General features: G+C 43.6%; 1 protein-coding gene across 11 annotated transcripts in view; it reads left to right on the top strand.

Annotated features, from left to right (window-relative positions):
* ACACA (acetyl-CoA carboxylase alpha) overlaps positions 1–25,284 on the top strand; it is a 135,164-nt gene that overhangs the window by 31,108 nt on the left and 78,772 nt on the right. For all 11 annotated transcript variants that reach the window (XM_040532346.1, XM_040532347.1, XM_040532349.1 and 8 more), the window contains 22 exons: positions 242–340; positions 937–1,043; positions 1,354–1,464; positions 2,358–2,567; positions 3,085–3,255; positions 6,297–6,458; positions 7,041–7,204; positions 7,990–8,140; positions 8,486–8,589; positions 9,445–9,526; positions 9,658–9,803; positions 11,036–11,186; positions 12,505–12,639; positions 13,521–13,667; positions 14,187–14,375; positions 14,980–15,080; positions 15,742–15,830; positions 17,116–17,240; positions 20,624–20,737; positions 22,283–22,396; positions 23,127–23,216; positions 23,658–23,776. In XM_040532346.1, coding sequence (XP_040388280.1) covers positions 242–340; positions 937–1,043; positions 1,354–1,464; positions 2,358–2,567; positions 3,085–3,255; positions 6,297–6,458; positions 7,041–7,204; positions 7,990–8,140; positions 8,486–8,589; positions 9,445–9,526; positions 9,658–9,803; positions 11,036–11,186; positions 12,505–12,639; positions 13,521–13,667; positions 14,187–14,375; positions 14,980–15,080; positions 15,742–15,830; positions 17,116–17,240; positions 20,624–20,737; positions 22,283–22,396; positions 23,127–23,216; positions 23,658–23,776 — 2,881 coding nt within the window. The remainder of the gene's footprint in view (positions 1–241; positions 341–936; positions 1,044–1,353; positions 1,465–2,357; positions 2,568–3,084; positions 3,256–6,296; positions 6,459–7,040; positions 7,205–7,989; positions 8,141–8,485; positions 8,590–9,444; positions 9,527–9,657; positions 9,804–11,035; positions 11,187–12,504; positions 12,640–13,520; positions 13,668–14,186; positions 14,376–14,979; positions 15,081–15,741; positions 15,831–17,115; positions 17,241–20,623; positions 20,738–22,282; positions 22,397–23,126; positions 23,217–23,657; positions 23,777–25,284) is intronic.

The following is a 25,284-nucleotide window of genomic DNA, read 5'->3' as shown; positions in this document are numbered from 1 at the left end:
CCTTTTTCTTAGTCAAAGGTACTCTAGTCTGTTTGCCTTTAGATTCCTGGCTGATAGAGTTAATGCTCTTGGTTTCAGTTCAGAAATGTTGGTTTATACCAGTTGGGATGTGGCATGCATCAGTCCTGCTAACAGCTGTTGTATATCGCTCTTACATGGAACCCAGATCAGAACTGTGGGCATTTCCCTAGTGTTTGATAACTCCTGTGTCTCTTTCATGTGTTGTTTTTGGTCTTTACAGGTCCTCCAAGCCAAGCAATGTGGGCTTTAGGAGATAAAATTGCTTCATCAATAGTGGCTCAGACTGCTGGCATCCCAACTCTTCCTTGGAGTGGCAGTGGTAAGAAGGAATTTACCTGTGTATAAAGTTTATTCTGATCTTTTCTTCAACACACTTAATCTTTAATAAGTATCTGTGCACAAAAAGGTCTATTGGATGTGTTCCATCTGTTTAGGGATTCAAATTTGTGCCATCCAAGGCTTTTAGGCATAGTCACTATGTCATAAATAAATATGTCAGGCAAAATTTACACGTTCCTTAATGTGTTGTTAGTCTAACGGTACTGCTGTAGTATCTGGTGTTTCTGCAATCTCTACTTTTTTAGCATATAGCTTGTAATTCTTGAGCACACAGCCAACACTCTGCTTCCGTGGAAGCTCTATGCAGTTTCAAAGATGATAAATAACAACCTGTTTCTCAGAATTGCGCAACGTAAGTGAAGGAGGATATAACTGTGGTTGGCTTCCCAGATGAAAATCTTTGCTCCCCAGAAAACAGTAGTCATCTGTTTATGTTCTGCATGCTCTTTTTTGTAAACACTTCCAGATTGGTTCCATGAGGAACTGTGACTGCTATTTGTTTCACCAATGTCTAATGTATGAATTCTCATTGAGCCTTGCAGCAGAATGAGCTAGAAGATCATGCTTATATTTCAGGTCTTCGAGTAGACTGGCAAGAAAATGATCTTCAGAAACGTATCCTGAATGTTCCTCAGGAGCTATATGAAAAAGGCTATGTGAAAGATGCAGACGATGGACTGCGGGTAGGTGGCTAGTATTTTGGAGTTATTTGAAGTCCTGCTGCATGCACACCTGGCAAGAGCCTAGAGCTTCAAGAAGCTATAGTTCTCTGTAGTCACAAAATCACAGCCATGGCAGCAAATGTTCCTCATTTTTCCAACTATAGGAACCCTCCTGAACTGGAATATTTGGTTTCCGTCTCATTCATGTGTAGCTTGCTAAATAGAGTCAGAAGATGTGGAGGCTTGGACACAAATCGTAGGGAAATAATGATCTTTTCAACTTGCTACCGCTAACTTTTTGTACTTACCCATGTTTTCCCGTCTTGATCAGGCTGCTGAAGAGGTTGGCTACCCTGTCATGATCAAGGCCTCTGAAGGAGGAGGAGGAAAAGGAATTAGGAAAGTTAACAATGCAGATGACTTCCCCAACCTTTTTAGACAGGTAATTATTTCTATTGATTTGTACTGTCTCATTCTAGATGTTCACCTTGGAGAAGAGAAGGCTCCGGGGAGACCTTACAGCAGCCTTCCGATACCTAAAGGGGGCCTACAGAAAAGCTGGGGAGGGACTCTTTGTCAGGGAGTATAGTGATAGGACAAGGGGAAATGGCTTTAAACTGAAAGAGGGGAGGGTTAGATTAGATATAAGGAGGAAATTCTTCACTGTGAGGGTGCTGAGGCACTGGCACAGGCTGCACAGAGAAGTTGTGGGTGCCTCATCCCTGGAAGTTTTCAAGGCCAGGCTGGATGGGGCTTTGGGCAACCTGGTCTAGTGGGAGGTGTCCCTGCCCAAGGCAGGGGGGTTGGAATTAGATGATCTCTATGGTCCTTTCCAACCCAAACCATTCTGTGATTCTATGATTCTCTGTTCAGGTTTGGTGGCTCTAAGAGCACTCTATTGGAAATGTTGAAGAACTAAAAAAGACACTACTACGTATCAGAGCCTGTTCAGCTGTTTTGAACCATGAGTTCATGCATTCTTTCTTCTCTGTGTTGGTAGGATTTCAATATATCTGCATAACCAGAACAGTTGTCAAATACCCAGCATTCTGGTAGATGCTGAATAAATCCAAATAATGGAGAGTATTTGCAGTGTAAATGTAAAATGCTGAGGGGCACAAACCTTCTTTAGCTTATGGATTATTTAGGAAAGTTGAGATGATGGAAACAGCACTCCAATTACATACAAGCAAACACGAGGTATTTTCAGCCATAAATGGCCCAGGGGAAATATTATGGATACTTGTTGCTTCAAAAATGGGCTTGGGTTGATCGTGATTAAGACAGTTGTTTACAAAAACTGATTTGTCCATTTATATGCTGTCTCTGCTATAGGTTCAAGCTGAAGTCCCAGGCTCTCCAATCTTCGTAATGAGGCTAGCCAAGCAGTCCCGCCACTTGGAGGTGCAGATCCTGGCAGATCAGTATGGCAATGCCATCTCTCTCTTTGGTCGGGACTGCTCTGTGCAGCGCAGGCACCAGAAGATTATTGAAGAAGCACCTGCTTCTATTGCGACTTCGGTGGTATTTGAGCACATGGAGCAGGTGAGAGAGGCTCTGAAAATTCTCTTTCCTTATGAGACTCCAGAAACAGCCAGGATTTTTTTTTTTTACATTGCCAGTAACTTTACGTTGTTGAATCTTTTAAAAGAGCAGTTTAGGGTTATGTGTCTTAAACTGCTTTATGTGGACAACCACTGACATTTCCAAGCATGAGTCCACCATGTGCTAGCAAAAAGTTTTAGAGCTCTGTTGAAAACTGCTTTCACCTCAAAAATGGGAAGGAAGTGTATTTTAAATGCGTATTGTCACATTAAAAACAAACTGCAGGAATTGGATGAATTTTCTAATGCTGACTGTTACAAATACGCCCTTCAAATTCTGCCCTTTGTAAACAGTGTAAATGAAATAGCCTGGAAACCAGAACTCCTGTGCCATGTGCTTTCCTTTGAGCAGTTCTTGGGCTGGGTACAAGCTTTTGGATGTTTTAGGATGCCACCAAAAAGTCTGAAGTGGATGGGGTGGCTGAACAGAACAAACACTCTTCTTTCCTGTGTCCTAGTGTGCAGTGAAGCTTGCCAAAATGGTGGGATATGTGAGCGCGGGCACTGTGGAATACCTCTACAGCCAGGATGGCAGTTTTTACTTTCTGGAGTTGAATCCCCGTCTGCAAGTGGAGCACCCCTGCACGGAGATGGTAGCTGATGTTAATCTGCCGGCAGCACAGCTCCAGGTGAGTCAGGACCCAGGTCCCAAGCTTCTGGAGGCTTTCAGAGGTACCGGAATTGTGGTATGGTGAAGAGGCCTGACCACGAAAAACCTGTTCTGCTGAAGCCCTAGTAAAATTAGGGGGGCGGACTCCTGTTGAGTCACTGCCAGGTTTCTGTGTTAAAACTGGATCACACGCTAATGTTATGCAGATGACTAGATCTTGGTACCGATAGAGGAGAGAATGTTAGGAAAATGTTAGAGAGCGTGACCAAATATGGCCTATATCCTCAAGTGCAGGTAGGTGTTACTTGTATCCCCCACTCTTCCTTCCCAACAAAACCACCCAACAATTAATAGACCTGTTTGGGTACTTTACCAGCTTGGGATTTACCTTCTGTGGCTGGAGCAAAACTTCTGTGTTTCAAAATATTCTTCCCCTTCTGTTAGGACTGTTCAACTAAGTTACGGTTCTACCATTTGGTTCTTTTGGATTTGGAAAGCAAAGAGAGTTTATTTTCTAGTTGTTCTGGACTGCTTAGGGAGACCTTCAGTTAAAAGGAGTGTGAAGCAGCAGAGGAATAAAATGTAAAGGTAGGAAAACCAATTTAAGGAAAGGTTGTGTGTAAAAGGCCTGTCTCAACAGGCTTTAGACATGAGTAGTTCTTAAAGCTCTAAAATTATTTTGTCAAATAAGTTGGCTTCTGAGGTTAAGAGAGCAATCAACTGCTGTGCCAGTTTTGAGCAGTGCATCAGCCACCCCACTGCCTCCAAGGGAGAACAGTATTCCCAGAATTTCTAATGACAAAAGAGAGGGAAAAAAGAACGGACAACTGGAATTTTCATCTTTCAGCAAGTTCAGCAGTTGTTTGGAGTTCAGGAAAGTGACTTTGATCTTTTTAATTTCGATTAGCAGTTCCTGACTTCCAGGGCAATTGTTTCCACTTCCCCAAGCCCCTCACTCATAGCAGATGGTTCCTCTTCCTAGCTGAGGCGCCTGCTCTTTGGTCCTTCTACAACATAGGTTTTGTGCCTAATAATTAGGTACTCAAGTAGATGTGACAAGACCAGTAGACAGCAACCAAGAATTTGTCTTGATTTATTGCTTTTTCAAGGGGAGGTCATCACAATGAGAGACAGTTATGGTTTATATGAACCCATAGGCTTTTTGTTGTTCTGATCCCCCCAAAATAACGAAGGAATTCTTCACAGACGCTGTAGAAAACATTTGTTGCACACTCCATGCTGCCATGCTGTCTCCCTCTTCTCAGTCCCAGTCTTTTCCATTAGTGGATAAATGCCACAGTCCTCTTCCCTTCCTTCTGTTTCTCTGTCTTACAGCACATTAGGGACTCTAGGTGTATTTTTCCTTTCATTTTCTCATCTCTCCCATTCTTACCCTCTTGTCGTCTTTCCCCTTTTCTTTCTCCTCCCTGATGTTCATGTTTTGAAGTTTATTGGACAGATGGTGGAGGAAACAAATAGTTGAACTGGAATGTCTTCTAGGCTGTTCTTGGCTAAGAGCTAGTTGCAGGAGTGTTGGAAACTGGTAGCTCTGCTAACCTAACTTTTACTTTCACCTTTATTATTTTGAATTCCTGCCTTTCCTGAAATTGCAAGATGTGTCTGTACAATGGAGAGGCCAAGGTAGAGGCCATCAAATTGAGTCTAGTGCTCTGCACGCTCTGTGACAGACAATCCCTCTTCAGTGTCGTCAAAGCAGAGAGCTCACAGGAACCAGGTTGTATCAGTCTCCTTGAAAAAAAGGAGACTGGCTGTTGCATGGGAGATGCAGCTACTTGGACTTGCATGATGCAGTTTGTCAGCCATCGCTGTGCTTCATGCAGCTGTGGCTGGATTCACTGTGCTGACTTGGCCCAAATCTCATGAACGTGAAGTTCTCTTCTTGCTAAGCCTTTGGAGCCATTTGCTTTGGGTTTGGAAAGAAGTAACTCTCTCAGCTCTGTCACCCAAGGCACTGGCAAAAGATGTTACCCTTCAAGGATGAGCAGCTTGTTTTGAATGCCTGCAGGCATGAAAGGGTATGTGATCTGATAGGAACTGGAAAGCTTGAACAGACGTACGTTTCCAGACCATAAGTGCTTTGGCATAAAGCTAGCTCCCTCTGCTTGGCAGACACATCATGACTTCTCTTATGCTATGGATCTCCCATCCAATTGCTAGCAGTCAAGACCATCATCATTTTATTTCAGCAAGCAGGAGGAGCAGGATCATCTTCATTTTGTCAGGAGGCCACTTGGTTTTGGCCTGAGTGTTCTCTCGGCAGGTAATTCCAGTAGCCCTCTGTATGTATTTGCCAGGCATTGAGAGTTTTGTAGCTGATCAGATGCTTTCCTCATTGTTTGGGCACTGTTCTTGCATATTGCTGATGCTAGATGCAGTTTCATAGAGGGGGGGCATTGGTGCAGTAACCAGTTTAGTTTTTTCTTTTATCTGTTGGTGTCTGGCTAATAGACAGCTAAGAGAAATGGTTAAAGTAAAGCTCAGCCTTTTTGAACTGTAGCTGAAAAAAACAAAAAAACGCAACCAAAACCAACCAAAAAAACAACAACAAAAACAAAAAAAAAACAGTTAATGACTACTGGGACTTTAGTCCGTAAGGCTGCGGTCAGCAGCCAGTTCTGCGGGTTACCCTCTCTGCAGTTCATGGTTGTGAAATTCCACAAAGGTCTCATACAACCAGTTAGGGGCCATCTGTCTCACTGGCACCTTGGTATATTTTTAACAGGCCTAATGTATGCCCATCCTCAGCTGACCTAGCACTGGCCAGCCTTCTTTGGAGCCCTTTAATCAGTCAATGGAAAATACTGTCTGAAAGGCTTAAGGTGGATATTACACTCAGTCCAGCTGTCCTGAGAACTGGGAATGTTCCAAGACGTGTCCATGGAGAAGGCTCACATAAGAAAATAGGCATGTGTATTTGCCATACTGGAACTGCGGCGTTAGCTTCTGCAGAGAATTTGTGGAATTAGTTCTTCAAGGAAGAATGACTCTGTGAGTAAAGCAACTTGCTTAGTGGTGGTAAATACTGTTTCTCCCCCTTAGATTGCCATGGGGATTCCGCTCCACAGGATCAAGGATATCCGAGTGATGTATGGTGTTTCTCCGTGGGGAGATGGAGCTATTGATTTTGAGAATTCAGCTCATGTTCCCTGTCCACGTGGCCATGTTATTGCTGCACGTATCACCAGTGAGAATCCTGATGAGGTGAGTGTTTTAAATTCTGTAGTTCCTAATTGCACTCTGATAACCCCAAGCTTTACAGCTAGGTTCAGTCCTGCTGCTGTTCCTGGAAGGTTTGGCAGCATCTTAAAAAGATTCTTCCCTTATCTTCCTTAGCTGATAGCTCTGTAGGCTGTGGTTAGACACTAGAAGAACATGAATGGGCTGACACAGGTGTGTTGTACAGTATGTTTACCTTTGTCTCCTCATCTTCCTGGGATATAATAGATTGTAGCTATGCCTTAGCACTATGACTTCTTTCTGTTGTGACTTTATTGTCCCCAAACATGCTGTCGTTATTAGCTGCTAAAGTGTTGTTGACCTCACAAAAGCTAAGGTCTTCAGTTTTCCATAGTTTCTGAATTGCAACAGTTCCTGCATTTCTGTATTCTTGAGAACCATGCTGTCCTTTGGCACGGAACTCTTTACAGATTCAGCCTGAACTTAGCTGTGTGTGTATCCTGTTGCAGTGCAAAGAGATGCTCTTTAAAACTCTGATTACCCCCCGAATTCTGGATTATTTACTTTTTCTTTAGGGTGTATAGCAATGTCTGTCTGTCTTTACAGGGATTTAAGCCTAGTTCTGGTACAGTCCAGGAACTGAATTTCCGCAGCAATAAGAACGTCTGGGGCTATTTCAGTGTTGCTGCTGCAGGAGGGCTTCATGAGTTTGCTGATTCTCAGTTTGGTCACTGCTTCTCTTGGGGCGAGAATCGTGAAGAAGCCATCTCGTAAGTAAAAAAATAGCTTGTTTCGGTCCTTTTAAATCCAAAGCGCCATGGATAAAACTAGACTTCTTTATTTTAGGAGTTTTAAGAGAAGTTTCCCTCTCTTAACTTGCTTTCCATGTCATGGTCAGGCTTTTCATCCCATCTTGCTTTGCAGTTCCACTGTGTTGCACCTACGTTTCTAGACTTTTTGGTTACTTCTCTTTATTTTTTTCCTTTCTGCTTCATTCCTGCCTTGCATGCCTGCTGCTGGGGTAAGATACAGCTACCATTCTGTTGAAGTCCTTCTTTGAAAGCATTCAGGTGGAAGGCTTCTAATTGGAACAACATTGATAACTTACTATGCGTTGTAAACCACTGTGCGTCCTCGTGATGTGGAACATAAAAGTCCTGTCATAAGACAGGACCGTCTGACCTGTCATCCCAAGCCATTTTTCATCCAGAGTCTTTCCACTGTTTCATTCTGGGTGGGATGGTGACAGCATCTGTCATTATGTGTATACTTCTTGTGTGTAATGGGTACTTGGATGATGATGACAGCAGGAGCTCCTGATCTCATAGCTGGTGCTGGCTGAGCTTTTCTGGTTCACACCAGCAGCAGATTGAAAAAAATCAATATTCTTTAATTCCCCAGCATGCCACATAGGATCTGGCTCCAGTGCACGTGTTCTTCTGCTATTCTTTTCTGACTAGTTTTTCCAGGCAACTCATGGGGAACTATCTAGAGTTACCAGCTTGCACATTACTGTTAATATGGGATGGATAATGGGTATTATTTTCTTTTTCAGAAACATGGTGGTGGCTTTGAAGGAGCTGTCCATCCGAGGGGATTTCCGAACCACTGTTGAGTACTTGATTAAACTGTTGGAAACAGAAAGCTTCCAGCAGAACCGCATTGACACTGGCTGGTTGGATCGGCTTATTGCTGAGAAAGTACAGGTGCGGATGTTTGTTTTACATGACTACAAACTGGAGAGAGGGAGAGGAAGAGGAGAAGGTGGAGCAGAGAGAGTGAGAAACAGCGAGTAGGAAAGCTTGGTGGATGATGGTTGCAAGAAGACAAGGATTTAGGAGTGCTTAATTTCCACTCCTAAATCCTTAATTTTCCACTTTACAAATTAACATTTTCACCAGGCTTGATTCTTCTTTAGGTCACTGTTTTGCCCGGGGAAAGTGGTTTTAGAGTTGACCATAAAAGCAACTTAGTATATGTGAGAAATAAGGCTAGTATTTTGGCTTTAGGCTAAAGGATATGTAACCGTTTTATGTACTCTTTCTTTCTAGGCTGAAAGGCCTGATACCATGCTAGGAGTGGTATGTGGAGCTCTTCATGTGGCTGATGTGAGCTTACGGAACAGTGTCTCAAACTTCCTGCACTCTCTAGAAAGGTAAGCTGCAGGCTGATTGGGTAGACAGCTGACAAGCAGATTGTAGTTATTTTTGACTTGCAAGTTTTGTTCAAGTACAGTACAAGCAAGAAATGCACAGAGCTTGTTATTTGCTCTCTGTTCTCTGGTAGCTGTTTGTCTACCAGCCTAAGAAAACCGGCACATATCTATGCATCTCCCCAGATATCCCCTGCTGTTTGAACAGATTGGTTTGATTTCTAGCTGTTTTGGCGGAAGCTTCAAGAAATGGTGCAGAAATGTGGAGTTCTTTTTCCCTTTGTGCTGCCACACCAACATTTTAGGGAGTCTTGAATCACCATATACTATCCTCCTGTTTTGACAATTGATTTAATTTTCCAGATTTGACATAATTTTCAAAATTGAATGTTTCCCACTAGTACTTAGAAAATCCTGTCTGTTCCTGCTGGCTTTAAAGTAGAACAGGCACTGTAGGGGAACCTAGTCATAACGCTCCGTCAGGCTAAACCTGGTATGATCCAGGCAAGTCCATTTTTAATAGTACCTCCCTTCGGTGTCCTGTTGGTGACTCCATACTGCAAACAGGGGGAAGAGCTGCTTTATCCCAGTGCTAAGTCATGCTCTAAGTTCTGTAACTTGGACTGTGATGCTTCTTTGATGACTCAAAGGCAAAAGCTGGTGAATGGAAAGGAAAGTTGAGGTGACCTGTATTGGTAGGGAGAGATGGACTGGCTTTATCAAATGGTTGTGTACCTTTCGTAAGAAGAGATGGTTTAAGAGCCTAATTCTTGCATACGTCTTTGAATTTCCTTGGGCCCCTGATAGCCGTTTGATGGCTTCTGGAAAGCATGTTTTGTTTTGTGCTTCTTCTTCAAGGGGCCAAGTTCTGCCTGCTCATACTCTGCTAAACACCGTGGATGTGGAACTCATCTATGAAGGACGGAAGTATGTGCTGAAGGTAAGTTGCACAGTGTGAAGAACCATCCTCTTGCCACCATTAGTTGGAAATGTCTGTGTGCTGCTCTGGCTTAATCTTTGTAATACATGCCATGTGTCTTGCATGTAATACTTCTTCTTGTGGATCTGCAGGTGACCCGACAGTCTCCCAACTCCTACGTGGTCATCATGAACAGCTCCTGTGTAGAAGTCGATGTGCACCGGCTGAGCGATGGAGGACTGCTCCTGTCCTATGATGGCAGCAGCTATACTACTTACATGAAGGAAGAAGTGGACAGGTAGCAACCTGTAAAATTTATTGCCTAACATTTCCATACAAGTCAAGATTAGGTGTACTCCTAACCTTATGCTTCCCAGTGATCACCTGGGAATGGAAGAGCTTACTGGATGGATTATTATCGATGAGTTTGCAGGGAGAAGTTGTTTTCATCTAAAGAGCATATCCGGGATACTTTTACAAGGAAGGTCTGAGCGTGTACTGATGTGGTGTATATTCTCTTGCTGGCTCTTTAAAAGTGCCCTTTTTGGATTATATCTGGTCACCTGGGAGAGGAACTTAGTACGCTGACCAACCAGTTGATTTGTAGGTTGCTTAGGTGAGCTAGCGCTTAGATCCCCATTTCCCTTAGACGTAGTTTTTGATTGACTTGTGATTTCTGTGAAAGTGTGAGAAGTTGTTCTTTCCATGACCCTAAGCTGGGTAATTTGAAAGATACTGAAGGAGACCCTGGTCCTCACAGAGGAAGACTTTGTTATTTTTTGTGGGATGCTGAATGCTTTAGTTTCTGAGATGAAACACGTGGAGGTGAAAACCAGAACATCAGTAAATCTCCACCTTCTGGATTTGGAACCACTTTGCCCCCTCTGCTGGTTTTATTTTCTATGGCAAATGGAGCAAATCTGCTCAGGAGTTCAGAGAGAGTTTGGATAACTTTCTGGGTTGGCAAATGCTATAAAGATTCAACCTTAGTTTAATGCATGGGTACATCCTGCTCTTTTCAGCTTTGCTCCATGTACAAGAGGATTTTGCATGGGGTTTGTTGAATGTGTTGTGTGTTAAGTATGGCGAGTGCAATCTCCACTAATACCAGTTTTTGTTTATATGAATTCCTGAACTTCATTGGTTCTGGTTCTAACAGTGAGTGATATCCACGGGTAGAGAAGAAGCATGTGTGCAGTGTTGCTAAGGGGGCTGCAGTGAGGTGGGTACCAGTCTCTCTTCTCAGGTGACAAGTGATAGGACACGAGGCAACGGCCTCAAGTTGTGCCAGGGGAGGTTTAGATTGGATATCAGAAAGAATTTCTTCACAGAAGGGGTGGTTAGGCATTGGAGTGAGCTGCCCAGATGTTGGCATCCCTAGAAGTACTTCAGAGACGTGTGGATGAGGCACTTAGGGACATGGGTTGGCAGAGGACGTGGAGTGTTAGGTGGATGGTTGGACTTCATGGCCTTGAAGGACTTTTCCAACCTAAATGATTCAATGATTCTATTTTTCCTGTTATTTCCTAGGTATCGTATCACTATAGGTAACAAGACCTGTGTGTTTGAAAAGGAAAACGATCCCTCCATCCTGCGCTCGCCTTCAGCTGGGAAGCTTATTCAGTATGTGGTGGAGGATGGCGGACACGTGTTTGCAGGCCAATGCTTTGCAGAAATCGAGGTAAAAGTCTCAAAGGACTGAGTAGGCTGCAGCTGCTGAATCTGTCCATGCAAAAGCTGAGGAGGAAATAAATTGAATGTTCTGGAACTGGGAATTGAGAATGAGGAATAATTCTGAGTATTTCCTCTCCAAATTTTATATGTGTTTTAACTTGGACTAATGCAGGAATCAGCAAACAGAACGGTGTGGTGGGGAAGAAATTAACAGCTGCAATTTGAGCATTAATGACTGCATCAAGCGATAAGCAAAATTTCTCAGCCATGAGAGTTATTATCATGGTTATTGTCTTGCTGTGATATCAAAGGAGAGTGGGATCCATGTGTTCCATGTCTTCTAACTATGGTGAAGAAGGCTTTCTGTTTGTAGGTCCCTGCTTAGCACTTACAAAGACTCAGAAGCAGAGGTATATGCTAGGATTAAGTAACAAATTAAGACTTCTCTGATTACCTGATTATTTATCAGGTTGATCAGACAAGTTAAGCTGAAAATAAACATCACTCCTCCCTTCTCCCTTGGAAGTTACTTAAGCTTAGAGAGGAGGAGGACTAACAATTTCTGTGGCATAGTGAGGAAAGCTTGAGAGGTTGTGTAGGAGTCCATGGTCAAGACAGATTTGAGGGAGGGAAGGGTGTGTTGCGAGAGGGGCAATTAAAGTGGTTGCAGAGATTGTGTAGGAGAAAACTATCAAGCCATAGATCTAGATATTTTATGTAAACTCTTTTACACTGCAACTGAGCAACGGCTAAGAAGGCACCACCTGCTTAATTCCTGTATTCCCGGTTGTGGTATGTGCTACAGCAGTGGTAAAACTAGACTGCCCTCCCCCAAACCCAACTCTTCTGCTCCAAAGGCAAGAGCTTCCTTGGCTGAACTGAGAGCATCTCTGTTTGTGAACAGAAGGCTGAGACCTGTGACCTCTAGAAAGTAATCCTAATTCCCTCTGCTAAAAGCAAGTGTGTTGCTGTAGCTTTTGACAGTGGCTCTCCCATTTCTAAGAGTACAGCAGCTGCAGTAGTAGATTATATCTGCAGCTATCTGTGTTGAATGTGGGACCTACTTGAGTATCCATCGGTCCAAACAGCTTCCTGCTGCACTAATTTGTGGCTACTAATTTGTAGTAATTTGTTCTACCATTCACTTAAATTCCTGGAGTTTCATTCACCATATGTGTACTTTCAAGCCCTTGAGAAAACCTGAATACAAAAGGTGGTCATGCAGGTTTGTTAGGTCTGTGGTAAGATATTGGCTGCTAGCTCACAAAACTAGAGCCATCTGGGGAGAAGGAAAGCTGAGTGTGTAACCTGTTTCCTTGCTACAGGTGATGAAAATGGTGATGACACTAACAGTAGGAGAATCGGGCTGCATCCATTATGTCAAACGCCCTGGGGCAGTGTTGGATCCAGGCTGTGTGATTGCCAAGCTCCAACTGGATGATCCCAGCAGGGTTCAGCAGGTGAGAAGTTGCAGGACGCACAGATGTTTGCCGTGTTTTTAATAGGGGAGTGATGTTGAGAGTGCTGCAAGATGGTCCGATGAGCTGAACCAATTTCAGATTTGTGCATTGTACTGGAATTGTCACTGTAACATTTGTTACATGAGGACTAGGAGTCAGATTACTGTCTCGTCCTCTGATTTAGGCTAAGCTTTTGTACCGTTCTTGTTGTGCTCTTATCTCAGTGCTATTGGGGATACATGGCTGTTGATGATATTGGTGGTTGGCCAGATCTTTCTATCTGCTTTATTCCTCTGCACACTTATTCTTTTTATCTTGGGCTCTTCTTTGTGACTCTCTTCTGGAGGACAGGAATAGATATCCCAGCTCCAAGGGTGTCAGACCCTGTGAGAGCAATGGTAGTAAATCTGGATCTTTTTTAAAGTGAAAGGCAAACAAATGTATTCATTTAGGACTGGTAGGCTGGGATGTAGCTGATGGTGGTGAAAAAAAATCTATCATTCTTTTAGCAGTAGCTAGTTGAAAATTCTGGGAGGTTATCGTGCAGGGGGTAGAAGGTGATTGTCAGCATAAACAGTTGTCCTTTCTTCTGCTTTCTGTTGAAATTTTTGTCATCCTTGATATAAACAGTGATATCAACTGTAGCATATTTGGGAGAGAGGTTGGAAGCTTGTTTTGTGGGTGAATACAACAATACACAATGTAGGACTGTTGGTGATCCAGCTCATAACTTCTGTCTCTCTCACCCAAGAGCATTTTCGACTTTGGGAATTCTTCCAAATTAAATCTGAGCCTTCAGCTGAGGATAACTGGAGGTTGCCACCATGGCCAATGCCATTTTGGAGGGTTAGTGACACTGTGGTGCTTGCTTGTGTTTCCAGGCTGAACTGCACACGGGTACCTTGCCACAGATCCAGAGCACAGCACTTCGAGGCGAGAAACTCCATCGCATCTTCCATTATGTCCTAGATAACCTGGTCAATGTGATGAACGGATACTGCCTGCCAGAGCCCTACTTCAGCAGCAAGGTATTGTTTACTTCTTGTTTCTGAGAGCAAATATTCTTCCTGTTCAAGATAAGGCTGGACAATTTGTGCATCACAGCCAAGAGACCAAGAGTCAGGGCAGTGCTACCTTGCTAGTGCCTGCTGGCTTCTGTTTTCTTTCTCGGGTTTCCCGATAGCCAGTCTCACCAGGGGTAAGGTGGGATACTCCCATCTGTGGCACCCAAAACAGAGCAAAAGATAGGAGCTGAACTTGAGCTTTACTGCTTGTGTCTGCAGCCCTGTAGGTGTGAGCTGCCTGCACAGCCGGCTGTGGTAGAAGTCCTGGAGGGAGGAGGAACGAAGGTGAATGAATCTGAGCACGGTTCTGGTGGAAGGTGGCACAGAAGCTTTGTTACCTACCGCAGTTCTCCCTTTTAGTCCCTGTACTAGCTGTGTGGTGCAGTAGTACTGACGAAGACCTCACTGAACAGCCTTTCCTTTTCTCCCTTCTTGCTGCTTATTTTTTTCCTTATGTTTGTCTTTACACTGACTTGTCTCTAGGTGAAGGGCTGGGTTGAGCGACTAATGAAGACCCTGAGAGATCCATCTTTGCCTCTGCTGGAACTTCAGGACATCATGACCAGTGTTTCTGGACGGATCCCACCCAATGTGGAGAAGTCCATCAAGAAGGAGATGGCCCAGTATGCCAGCAACATCACATCAGTCCTTTGCCAGTTTCCCAGCCAACAGGTGATCAACCACACTTATATAGAGGAAGAAAAAATGTTTTTTGTTGGGGCAAAGAGAGGTATAAAATTCCTTTAAATTAGCTGGAGGTTATATGGACCTGAAAGGTACTTTTGAATCTAGGATCTTCATGATGAAAGATACTTACTGGATCACTTAAGCTTAAAGGTTTGCCTTCTTTACCTGTGCTGAGGGCTGTGTGTTCTCTGCTCAGTATAGCTTTAGTCAGGCTAGATTGGGAATTGGAAGCAGTTTAATCGTATCAGTGGCCTTGTGGGCATTTATTTACTTGCTTTTTGGCTGGTATGTATGCTACAGTGCAATTTCTAGTGTCAACGTAACCTTAAAAAAGAATGGTTGCGACTAAGGAAAGCCTAATCAGGTAATGAGATGTTGGAAGATGATTTCCTTAGGGTATGATGATGTGCATCAATTTTTCCGTCACTGTCAGGCCATTAACTTCCTTAGTAGTTTAAGGCTTTGGCCTTTGCTGAAGTCTGCTGGAGCTCTGGTCTGGTTTATCTGGATGTCCTCAGTTTCTGCCCTAGTTGCTCAGCCAGATCTTCCCATCCAGGACTGGAACTGTCATGAGACTTCTCTCTTTCAGATTGCCAATATCCTGGATAGCCATGCAGCCACTTTGAACCGCAAATCAGAGCGTGAGGTCTTCTTCATGAACACGCAGAGCATTGTGCAGCTTGTACAAAGGTGAGCTGTTTTCACAGAAGCATTAAGGTTGGAAAAGACCTCCAATATCATCTAGTCCAACCGTCCCCCTGCCACCAATATTACCCACTAAACCATGTCCCTAAGTACGACATCCAAGCTTTCCTTAAAACACCCCCTGGGACAGTGACTCCACCACCTCCCTGGGCAACCAGTTCCAATTCCCAACCACTTTCTGAGAAGAAATTTCTCCTAATTTCCAACCTGAAAAACAGTGAGGGGACCATGTGTGTGTGGCTTCTGGCTGCCTGTGTGAAGCACACATACGGATCCTTCCTTTTTCTCTTTGCCTTATGAAAGAAAGATTTAACTTCTGTCCTGACGCTGATCCCATCTTGGGCATTTTGTCAAGCAGCTGGTGTGTGTCATGCCTTTTAGCTACTAGAGTTGTGATATTTTGAGAAGAAAAAAGGTGTTTTGATGCAAAGCATGAGCCATGCTAACCCACAACAGTAATGGTAGAAGTTTCACATTCACTCTGGTTGCAGAGGTTGTCCAGTGTTTTTCAGGACTAGGTGTGCTTCTTTCCACATGCAAGCAGACTTATTCTGCCATCCGTGTTGAGCATTACTCACTTGCAGTTTCGGAAACAGGGCAGTGACAGTCTCACTCGGTGCTAGGTTTGACCTATTTGCTTCTGCAGGTACCGGAGTGGTATTCGGGGTCACATGAAGGCTGTGGTGATGGACCTGCTCCGGCAGTATCTGAAGGTGGAGACTCAGTTTCAGCATGGTGAGTCGCTGCGCACATCAAGCACTTGATTCCTGAAAGACATTTTTTTTCTTTTTTTGTAGAGACGCTTATGTCCAGTTTGAGCTTTCCTAGTGCTCATAATGCTTATCTATCATCAGTTTGAACCAGCAAATGACAAACTCCACCCCAAAGTTGTCTGTTCTACTCGTTTCCACTGTTGCCAAGTCCATCATCTTTTACATCCTGTGCCACCTTACCCGTAGTTTAGGTGCCATAATATGACTCTGGCTTCTTTTCAGACTAGGATTGCTCCTTTTCCCTGTAAATCTTCAAAAGAACAGTTTCCATATGAGTTTATAATCCTCTAAGTGAGGACTTCCATATGATCTGGAGTAAAGAGACAGATTGACTGAATTATGGGTTGTAGTTACTGAGCTTGCTAAGGCTCAGCCAGTCTGTGAGCTTGTTCTAGAGCAGAGATAAAGTGGTTCTCCTTTGATTTCTCTGACTCTGTCAGTAGTGGCCTCCAGCTAGAGACCTCCACACATTGGGTGTTCCACATGCAGAAGCTTCATATTAGAAGCTGGATTTTTATTTTCTGATTTCTGAGCATCTGCAGAAAAATTAGAATCAGAAAAACTGTTTGAATTCACCATACTGTTTAGTTCTATCTTGCTCCTTGTTAAATTCTGAAGTAAGAAAATAAAGTGCAGTAAAAAAATAAAAGTCTCTGAGGTATTTGCACCTGCTGTAAAATACCACGAAGTTTTTCGGTGTTCAAAAGAATAAGCCTCAAACCAACTTGACACCGAGAACTGAAATAAATACATTGCACTACTGTATCCAGGCACAAGATGGCAATGAAGGACTAGCTAATTTCGAGGCTCAAGTTCTTACAGGTAGTTCAGATTCTGCTCTACTTTTCTTTTGTCCTGCCCCTATTCCTGCAGTAATGGTGCTGAAGAGTCCTTTGCACTTCAGTTTGCTGGTGGTAGAGGGTGGTGCAAGTCTTTTTTCTATTATTTCATTCTGGTTGAAATTTGAATGAAAGAGACTGGGCTCATCATTCCCCACTTTGTATTGCTCACAAGGTATTTGGTATTTCAACTATTTTAATAAGAGAAATTCAACTGCTTTAATTAAAATTTGCAGTTGAGGGGGTGTGGGTATGGGGAGGAATGCTTCCATCCCACAACTGATTGTATGGATCATGCAAAGTAGATTCTCAAAAAATATATGTAAAAAAAAAAATAGACACATCTAGTCATATATTCCATGACACAGAGGTTTGGAGGCTGGCAAAAATGTGCACTTCTGATTGCAGGTCACTATGACAAGTGTGTCTTTGCCCTTCGGGAAGAGAATAAAAGCGACATGAATGCTGTATTGAACTACATCTTCTCACATGCTCAGGTCACCAAGAAGAACCTGCTTGTTACAATGCTCATTGTAAGTTGTCTGATCTAGAAATTTGCTTCTCCTTGTAGCTGTGTGTTTGATGCTTTGAAAGGTACAGAATTGACAGCTCTCGTTCTTACGGATGCTAACCTCCTGGCTACAGAAGCGGTGGCAGTAATATGGAATTCCTTCATGCTTTCTTCTTAGTGAATGGCATCAGCCAGCCTGTATTGGTGTCCTTGAGTGGTTTCACATGTTCTTCCTTGATGAGCCATGGTTTGGTCTCACGGGCTTGCAGTTGCTGTCTTAGTTTCTTCCTCGCTGTAGGCTCAGAAAGTCTCACTGCAGGTCCGCAGCGATGCTTTCTGACCGGCTGTGTGGTGGAATCAGGCTAGGACTCGATGTCTCAGCACAAAGCTGGTCACTCCGGATCAGGTCTCTGACCCTAGGAATGGTGTGTAGCTGTCCAGGGGGCTTGCAAAGATTGGGGAATCTCTTGCATATGAATTCCACCCTAGAAACACATACAAATCCTTATGCTGGGACCTGTCATCATCTTCCCGTGTTCTTCTGTCTTGATACTGGCTTGTGAAAATCTCAGCTCTTATTAACCTCAGCTGCTCTCTAATGGGTAACATTCCCCCAGCAAATTGCATTCTCAGGAAAAATAAATAAAAACCCAGAAATTGAGTCCTGCCTCTCTTTTTCTTTTCCCTAAAAAGCCTCAGAAAATCTTCATTCTGCATAAGGCTTTGAAGCAGAGTGAATTCTCACATTCCTCAAGGCAGGATGAATTTGGCTACAACATGATTTTCAGCACAGGCTGGAGTTAGGTGTACAGCTTGTTAAGGGGCTAATTACAGTAGAACCCCCCCCCTTCTGACTTTGTCCCTCTCCCTCTTTTTTCCTTTTCTAAAAAAATATAATGTGGTCTGTTACGGCCAAAAGTATTTCCAAAGTAGCCATCCACAAAATAACTCTCAAAAGCAGAAAAAGGCTCATAATTGTCCTAGGCAGAGGCTGGGTTTCTTAAATTCTAATTTGTAGGATATAAGGACCCTGGAATTCTTTCTTTCTGGCTCTCGTTTTTTCCTTCTTTTTTTTTTCTTTCTCTTTTTGGTGTGTGGTGTGATTGTAAGTAACGCTTGCCTTAAGAATCTCATTATTTGAACACGGAGCCATATTTCCTCTGAGAATTCTGGAGTAGCTTTGAGCCGGGGCTGTTCATTTCTCAAGTAATCATGCTGGCGTGATGGAGAGAGAAAATGGCAGCTGTTCGCAGCTCAGGCCTTCAATTTTCTTCAGAGTCCAGTCACTCAAGTGTGTAATTACACGGGGGTGCCGGGGAGGCGTTAAGGCCTTGTCAAAGAGCTGGTTTGAGGCTTTGCTCACTGCCTTTGCCAATCAGTGCAGGCAAAAGCCAGTGTAGCGCCAGCTACCTGCTTTATTTTGTTGTTGTCATCCTGATTATTTCTTGCTAAAATGGGACTGAAACTTTTTGTCTAGATTTTCACCTCCATGCAAGCCGTGTCTTGGAGGTAAAGTCTCGCCGTGTCTTCATGTCGGGAGGTGAAATGTCTGGCTGAGGCAGCGAGGGGCGTGCTGGGAGCCAGGAAGAACAGAAGAAGATTAAAGACTCTCTGAGTTTTCCTTTGTCTTTTGTCTGTGCTCTTTCTTCCCACACTGTCAGATATTTCATCTCAAGTAAAGGCCACCATCCCACTTTGCTGGGACTTACAGCCTACTGGAGAGGCCTTCCTGCGTGTGGCAGAGGAACCGAGGAGGTGGCTGACCAGGGACACAGGTTCTGCTCGTACATCCTCTGTTAGACCCTCACAGGGAGCTGTGTGGCAGGGGCTGCTTGGCTCAAGTGGGTAACGGAGGCTCAGGAAGGGCGACGGACCTCAGGTCACCGCGTTGTCTGTGGCAGAGCTAGGAACTACAGCCTGCTGAGTTACAGGTCACCCCATTAGCCAAAGGCCCATCATTCCTCTTCCGTCGGACGCGCATTACTCTTCTTGTCCGAGGGCCCCCCTGGCACATTTGGTAATCATGGCGAAGGCGGTGGCATTTTATGGGTTGCCAGGCTATTTATGTGGGATGGTTACGTTTGTCCTCCAAGGGCAAATGTCATGTCAAAACACCTTGATGCTTGTGTTGCTGTTATTGATGTATCCCTAGGAATCCATTATTAACAAAGGGCTCTGAGGATGGTTTTAGTAATAGCGTTATGCTGCCATCATTCACATTTTTAGCTAGCAGGCGTTTAAGGCAGGATGGGAACTACTCCATCTTTCATGTATTTGTTGAAATAATAGTGTGATTTGAAGTTGTGTATTCATTTTATGTACTTAACTCACTGTTGTATGCGCATCCTCCCCTTAACTGGATAGAATCGCTTGTGTTAGATGGCGTGGTGTATGTCCCATGTCCTGCTTACTGCTGAAAGTAACAAGAATTAATAGAACAACACCCAGGCATTTGTCCTCCAAACACACCAAAGGCAGTTACTGAATTATTCGCTGTGAATTCACACACTGATCTAGAGTGGTTAGATTTACAGAACTTTCTTTGGAAGTAGTCGTTTTAGTGTTTGCTGGTCCTGGGCTGGCTAGTGGGAGGCAACAGTCTAACAGGAGCTTAGTTTGTTGTATTTTTAAAATGTTTTAGCTTTGGTCTCTCTCACTGAGAGCTTTGCACCATCACTCCTAGAGATGACATTGCGCTTGTGTGGGGTCAGAGAGAAAGGGGATGAACAATGAGGGAAGAACAATGTGGGGAAAAAGCTATTTAGCTTTGGAATTGTATGTGGTACAAGCTGTTACTTATTAATGGACATGGGACTTGTATTATTTCGATTTTTGTTTTTTGCTTTGATAAACCTGCCAGGGAAAATCTGCACATTTAAAATCTCTTGAAACTTCAGGCAGTTAAACTCTTTGTTGGGTCAGCTTTCATAGTGAGGGTTTGCTAATTTTTGTGTGTTACACGAAGCATTCTGCTGCAATTAGGTGCTTTTTGAATTTTACATTGTTGGGGGAACTTCTGGTATAAGACTGGAACTGGGTAATGGGATAATGTTTTACTTGAGTGTCTTTGACAAGTCAGTATTTCTGACGTGCGTGGGTGCCAAAGCACATGTTGCAAATAAGAAAATAGGTAGTGGTGCCAGTCATTTCCTTCTCTGTAGCTTTTTAGCTTTTTTTATGTGTGTAAAATTATTGGATGTTATATGTGTAAAATTTTTGGACATCTAATATTTTTACCCTTGATGGAACAGAACTGCAGAATGTTTTAAACAGGGACCTCTAAAGGTTATGTGGTCCAGCATCTGAGAGCATCTGTGTATATATTTCACATTTAAACCCCTTTGTAAGAGGAAGAGAGGATGTTTTTCCTCTGTTTTCAACATTTTCAATTCTTTTTGTTTTTAGGACCAGCTATGTGGCCGTGACCCCACCTTGACAGATGAGCTGATTAATATTCTGACAGAGCTGACCCAGCTCAGCAAGACAACCAACGCCAAAGTGGCTCTACGAGCACGGCAGGTAAGGGGGCGTTTTCAGCCATCCAAGCCCGTTAGAGACAGACTGTGCCTTTGCTGATCAGATCAATACCAGGGCTGCTCCCACTTGGGGCTTGCTCTCTTGGAAAGTCTGTATCTCATGATGTTTATTTGATAGCTATGCAAATGTGAAGAGTAGACTACTGTGAGCAGCCCAACAATGAAGGTAATTAACCAGTGATTAACCATTGTGACAGTCTGTGAAAGATTGCAATGGATTCTGAATCGCTGTGCATTTTTATGTTAGGGTTACATTCCCCTGTTCCTCCAAAATGTTGTCCGGCTTAAACAGGAATTACCTGAGAGTAGACTATGGTTTGTGTGATAAAAGAAGTCGAAATACATGCTCACTGTGGTTGCTTCTGGCTTCATAGTCTGTGAACCTGACAAGCACAGGCTGCCTGGAACGCACCGGCAGCTGTGCAGTAAACAGGACATGCTATCTGGGTTCATCAGCTACCCTACAACTGCAAATCAGTCTGTGCAGGGAACAGGGAGAGAAATTTACATGAGAATCAGATGTTCCTAAGGAATTATTGCAAAGAATACATTGGTCTTTTTTTTTTAAGGTTTCTTCTAGCTTTTGAGTTACTTTATTAAATTTCTTTTTAAGCTGAAAATAATTGGAAAAACTTTTGATACTGTCATTTCCAGGAGTCTAGTTCAGATAATAATTTGAATGCCAGACATCCACCCTTACATTATTGTGAGCTTTCTCTTCGGTGGTTAGTGTGCAGCCAGGAAGGAGTGAGAGGGCATAATCGTTTCGCGATAGTGCTAACCCTGTAGTCTGATCACTCCTCTCACTCTGCAGTCCCTATCTCCATTCTAAAAGTCTGCAGCAGGGAAGCTGACACTTTGGGGATCTCTCCTTTTATTTCAGAGCTTGACTGTTGAAAATGAATGTGGTGTTTGAAGCTGCTCAGTGACCTTATGTTTCCTTCAGGATTGTATTTGTGTCCTTGAACCATTCAGAGTTATTGAACCTCTCAGCAGCATGCTGGGGATAGTGCTGCAGTCCTTGTGTATGTCTTTATGTTGCTCTTGCACTTCATTTTCCCCTGCAAGCTGCTTCCCCTTCCTATCTCTGTATCCTTCATGTCGGGCATTTAATACTTGGCACCAGTGGCTCCTGCTTGCTCTGCTCGGAAGCTGTGAAAGGCGGTCTCCATTGCTGGCCTCCCCACAGCTGCTGCCTGCCAGATCTGCTTTCCAATTAACAGCCGGTCAGGCAATCCCCAGGACTAGCAGCTCTGCAGTGCTAAATCACATGCACTGATGGAACTTGATTGAAGCTGTTCCTTTTCTCCATGGGGAATTGCCAATAATACAAACCGAGCAGATACACAAATGAGGCTGGGGAGGGGGGAGAGTTTGCAGCATCACCCAGGTGCCACAAAATTCGCAGGAGAAGCCAGACACCTCTTCTGGGACGGAGCGGGCTATTGCTGCCTTGGAGTTAGAGCCTCCTGCTGATGGTGCAGCAGAGCTCCTTTCACTGACACGCTTTGTGTTTGCTGTTTACCAGGTTCTCATTGCTTCCCATTTGCCGTCCTACGAGCTGCGTCACAACCAGGTGGAGTCCATCTTCCTGTCCGCTATTGACATGTATGGACACCAGTTCTGCATTGAGAACCTGCAGGTATCTGCCACACTCTTCCTGTTTCCCTGCTTCCTCCTCAGGGAGCTCACCGTTTCTGCAGTAAAATCTCACCTGTAGTCCTCAGGTCCTTATGGCTTTACATTCTATCAGTCTGGTTTCTAGCTTCCCCTTCATTTTTGTTTCCATTGCGACACTAAATCCCACGAAGAGGATCAAACCCTGGCTACCAGAGCTCCCTATGACCTGACTTGCCATGCCACAGCATTCGTGGGTTGTGAAGATGTCCTCTGAAGAGTTAACAAACTCTTCTGCTCTCCCACATTTACACTGCTTAATGCTGGTGCTGGTTTCTAGAAGTGGTTTTATTTGAGGTTGTTAGTCAAGAGTTCACGAGAGCTGGGGTCACAAGTTGTGTTTTTCTCTGGGTAACCGAAGACTTAATTGTGATGTATATTGAGTTGATGAATGTTTTCTGGTCAGTGAATAGGCTGACTTAAAGTAGTGGGACCACATGAAGCAGCTTCTGTTGTAATAAACAGGCAGGGAGCTTGGACAGCAGGCTGTTGGGGCTTTATGCTGCACCTAGCCAGTATTTCACGTTAAAAGGTCCTAATCCTTGCTGAGCAACAGGAAAGGCAAGGAAATCAGAACTAGTCAGGCTTCATCTTGTTTTTTGTTTGTTTTCGCTTTTCCTTTTTGCTTTTTAGCCTGATCCTATTTGCAAGATGGGGAGTTGTCTTCTAACGCTGCTTTATATAATCTCTTCTAGAAACTCATTTTGTCAGAAACATCTATCTTTGATGTGCTACCCAACTTTTTCTACCACAGTAACCAGGTGGTAAGAATGGCAGCTTTAGAGGTGAGTTATTTTATTTTATTTTATTTTATAATCAGTGTCACCTTGCAAGATTGGGAGCTGTAGGTTGTGTGGAGTCTGGCATAGCTGGAGTTTGGCATTTAACAGCATTAACATTCATAATTGGCTGAAATTTCAGATACAAATTATCTTCTCTGCTTGAAGAAGATTTACATGGTTGAAAGGATTGAAGGTGAAGCTGCTGTCAGAGAATATGGTCGGCCCACCCGGTGCCTTGTGGTGATGGTTGTATGCTGCCAGACTGGCCTTTCTCAAATAACAATATTTAACTTATTCTGGTTGAATTAGATTTCTATCTAGATATTCATTTGGAGGTATCTGTGTTGTTCGTAATATTTTCAAGAGCCCTCTTGGTGTGTCATTTGTCTTCCTCCCCTGTGCCTCCGTAGCACAGTTAAGCTGACTGAGTTTCTCTTTAACCAGGTGTATGTTCGAAGGGCATACATTGCCTACGAATTAAACAGCGTCCAGCATCGCCAGCTGAAGGATAACACTTGTGTGGTGGAGTTCCAGTTCATGCTACCTACCTCCCATCCAAACAGGTCAGATCACATGTTCAGGTGCCTTTGGGACCAGAGGTTTATGAGGAACTACATGCTATCTTGGTGGAGAAAACTTGGAATAGAATTGGTAGAAAAATCGTTAGTTCCCGGTGCTTCAAATAAGCACAAATTAGTTAGGATAAAACCCTACATTACCCACTTCCTTCTCTTAAAGTCTTTAAAGCCTCAGGAGCTGTGGGTAGTAGTTCCAGCAATTTGGATTCATTTAAATATAATACAGTTCTCGTGTGTTCCAGTTTTCAGTTAAGCTTGTGTAGTAACTTTCCTCTGTAACTTCAGTTCTAGCTGAATCCCGAGCTGTCTGAAGGATGTGATTCCAGACAGAATAATCAGTAGTAGGAATTTTAATAAAGAACAGTCAGACAATCTCCTTCCTCTTTCTGCAGTGCTCCCCTGCCAGCTCTTTGTAACTGTTTGTGACTGGCTCTACTTTCAAACCTGGCTTTACTGGATAAGGTGAATATTTTTATAGTGTAATAAGTAAGGACTGGCAGCCTTTGTTTGTTTGACAGAGGAGACTAAGATGTACATGTAAATGTGTATTATACAGAGATGGAAGAGTTGAAATACTCTGGTTTTCAGTCAGTATTTTTCAGAATATATTTCTCATGATAACTGAATCTTGAAGTTGCAAGCAAAAACATCAGCTGTTCCCTGTCCCCTTACAGACAGGTCGCATCTCCTAGTGTGTGCAAAGAGCACTCAAGAAAAACCTTGATTTTCAGAACTTTTTTAGCGTCTGTCAGGTTAGTCAGTCCCAGAGGTTTTTCATTTCCAGCGGGACCTCAGGAGGATGTTTTGTTTCAGACTCTTTTTGTCCCAGGCAGGGGACTGCTGGAGCCCAGCGGCGCAGTGAGCCTCCGTGGCCGCCAGGTGCCACTGTTGGTCTGTGCTGGATTGGCGGCGTGGTTCCCGTGCTATTTTCCTCCTTTGTTTCCAAGCATCTTTTTCCTTATTTTATTTTTGGTGGGGCTGGGCAGTGGGGTCCAGTCTCGCTTCATTGAGAATCCATCAGTACATTTTATGAAATGGTTTTCAGAATCTGGTTTGCTAGCAATGAATGACTGTCCTCAACAAGCAGCACAAAACACTCATGGTACAAATGGGACATGCATTTGGTCTCATCTGTTTTCTGCATCTCTAGAATATTTGTAAATAATTGCATACTATTTTTAGTGCCCCTTTATCATAATCTCTCTCTCTCCTTCCCATTCTTTCTCCGTTTCCTCTCTTCGCTAGTCTCAGTCACCTCTGTTGCTTGCGGGTTGTTTGGCCTGCCAGTGCTGACCACTGCTCTGTTACTGTGCACAAGCTTAATGGGACAAGGTCAGCTGGAAGATGAGAACTGTTACCTGCTTGGGGAACAGCTTCTTTGTCCTGAAATCTTCTCTCCCCTTTATGCTGAATTTGCTGTAGTAACGTTCTGAAGCTCAGTTCTGCTTCTCAACCATCGGCAGTGCTGATGGTTGAATGAAAATGCATTGCAG

This window comes from Cygnus olor, chromosome 20 (assembly GCF_009769625.2).
Source record: "Cygnus olor isolate bCygOlo1 chromosome 20, bCygOlo1.pri.v2, whole genome shotgun sequence".
Lineage (NCBI taxonomy): Eukaryota > Metazoa > Chordata > Aves > Anseriformes > Anatidae > Cygnus > Cygnus olor.
The sequence above is the reverse complement of the archived record's forward strand: the minus strand, read 5'-3'. Positions and strand labels throughout refer to the sequence as shown.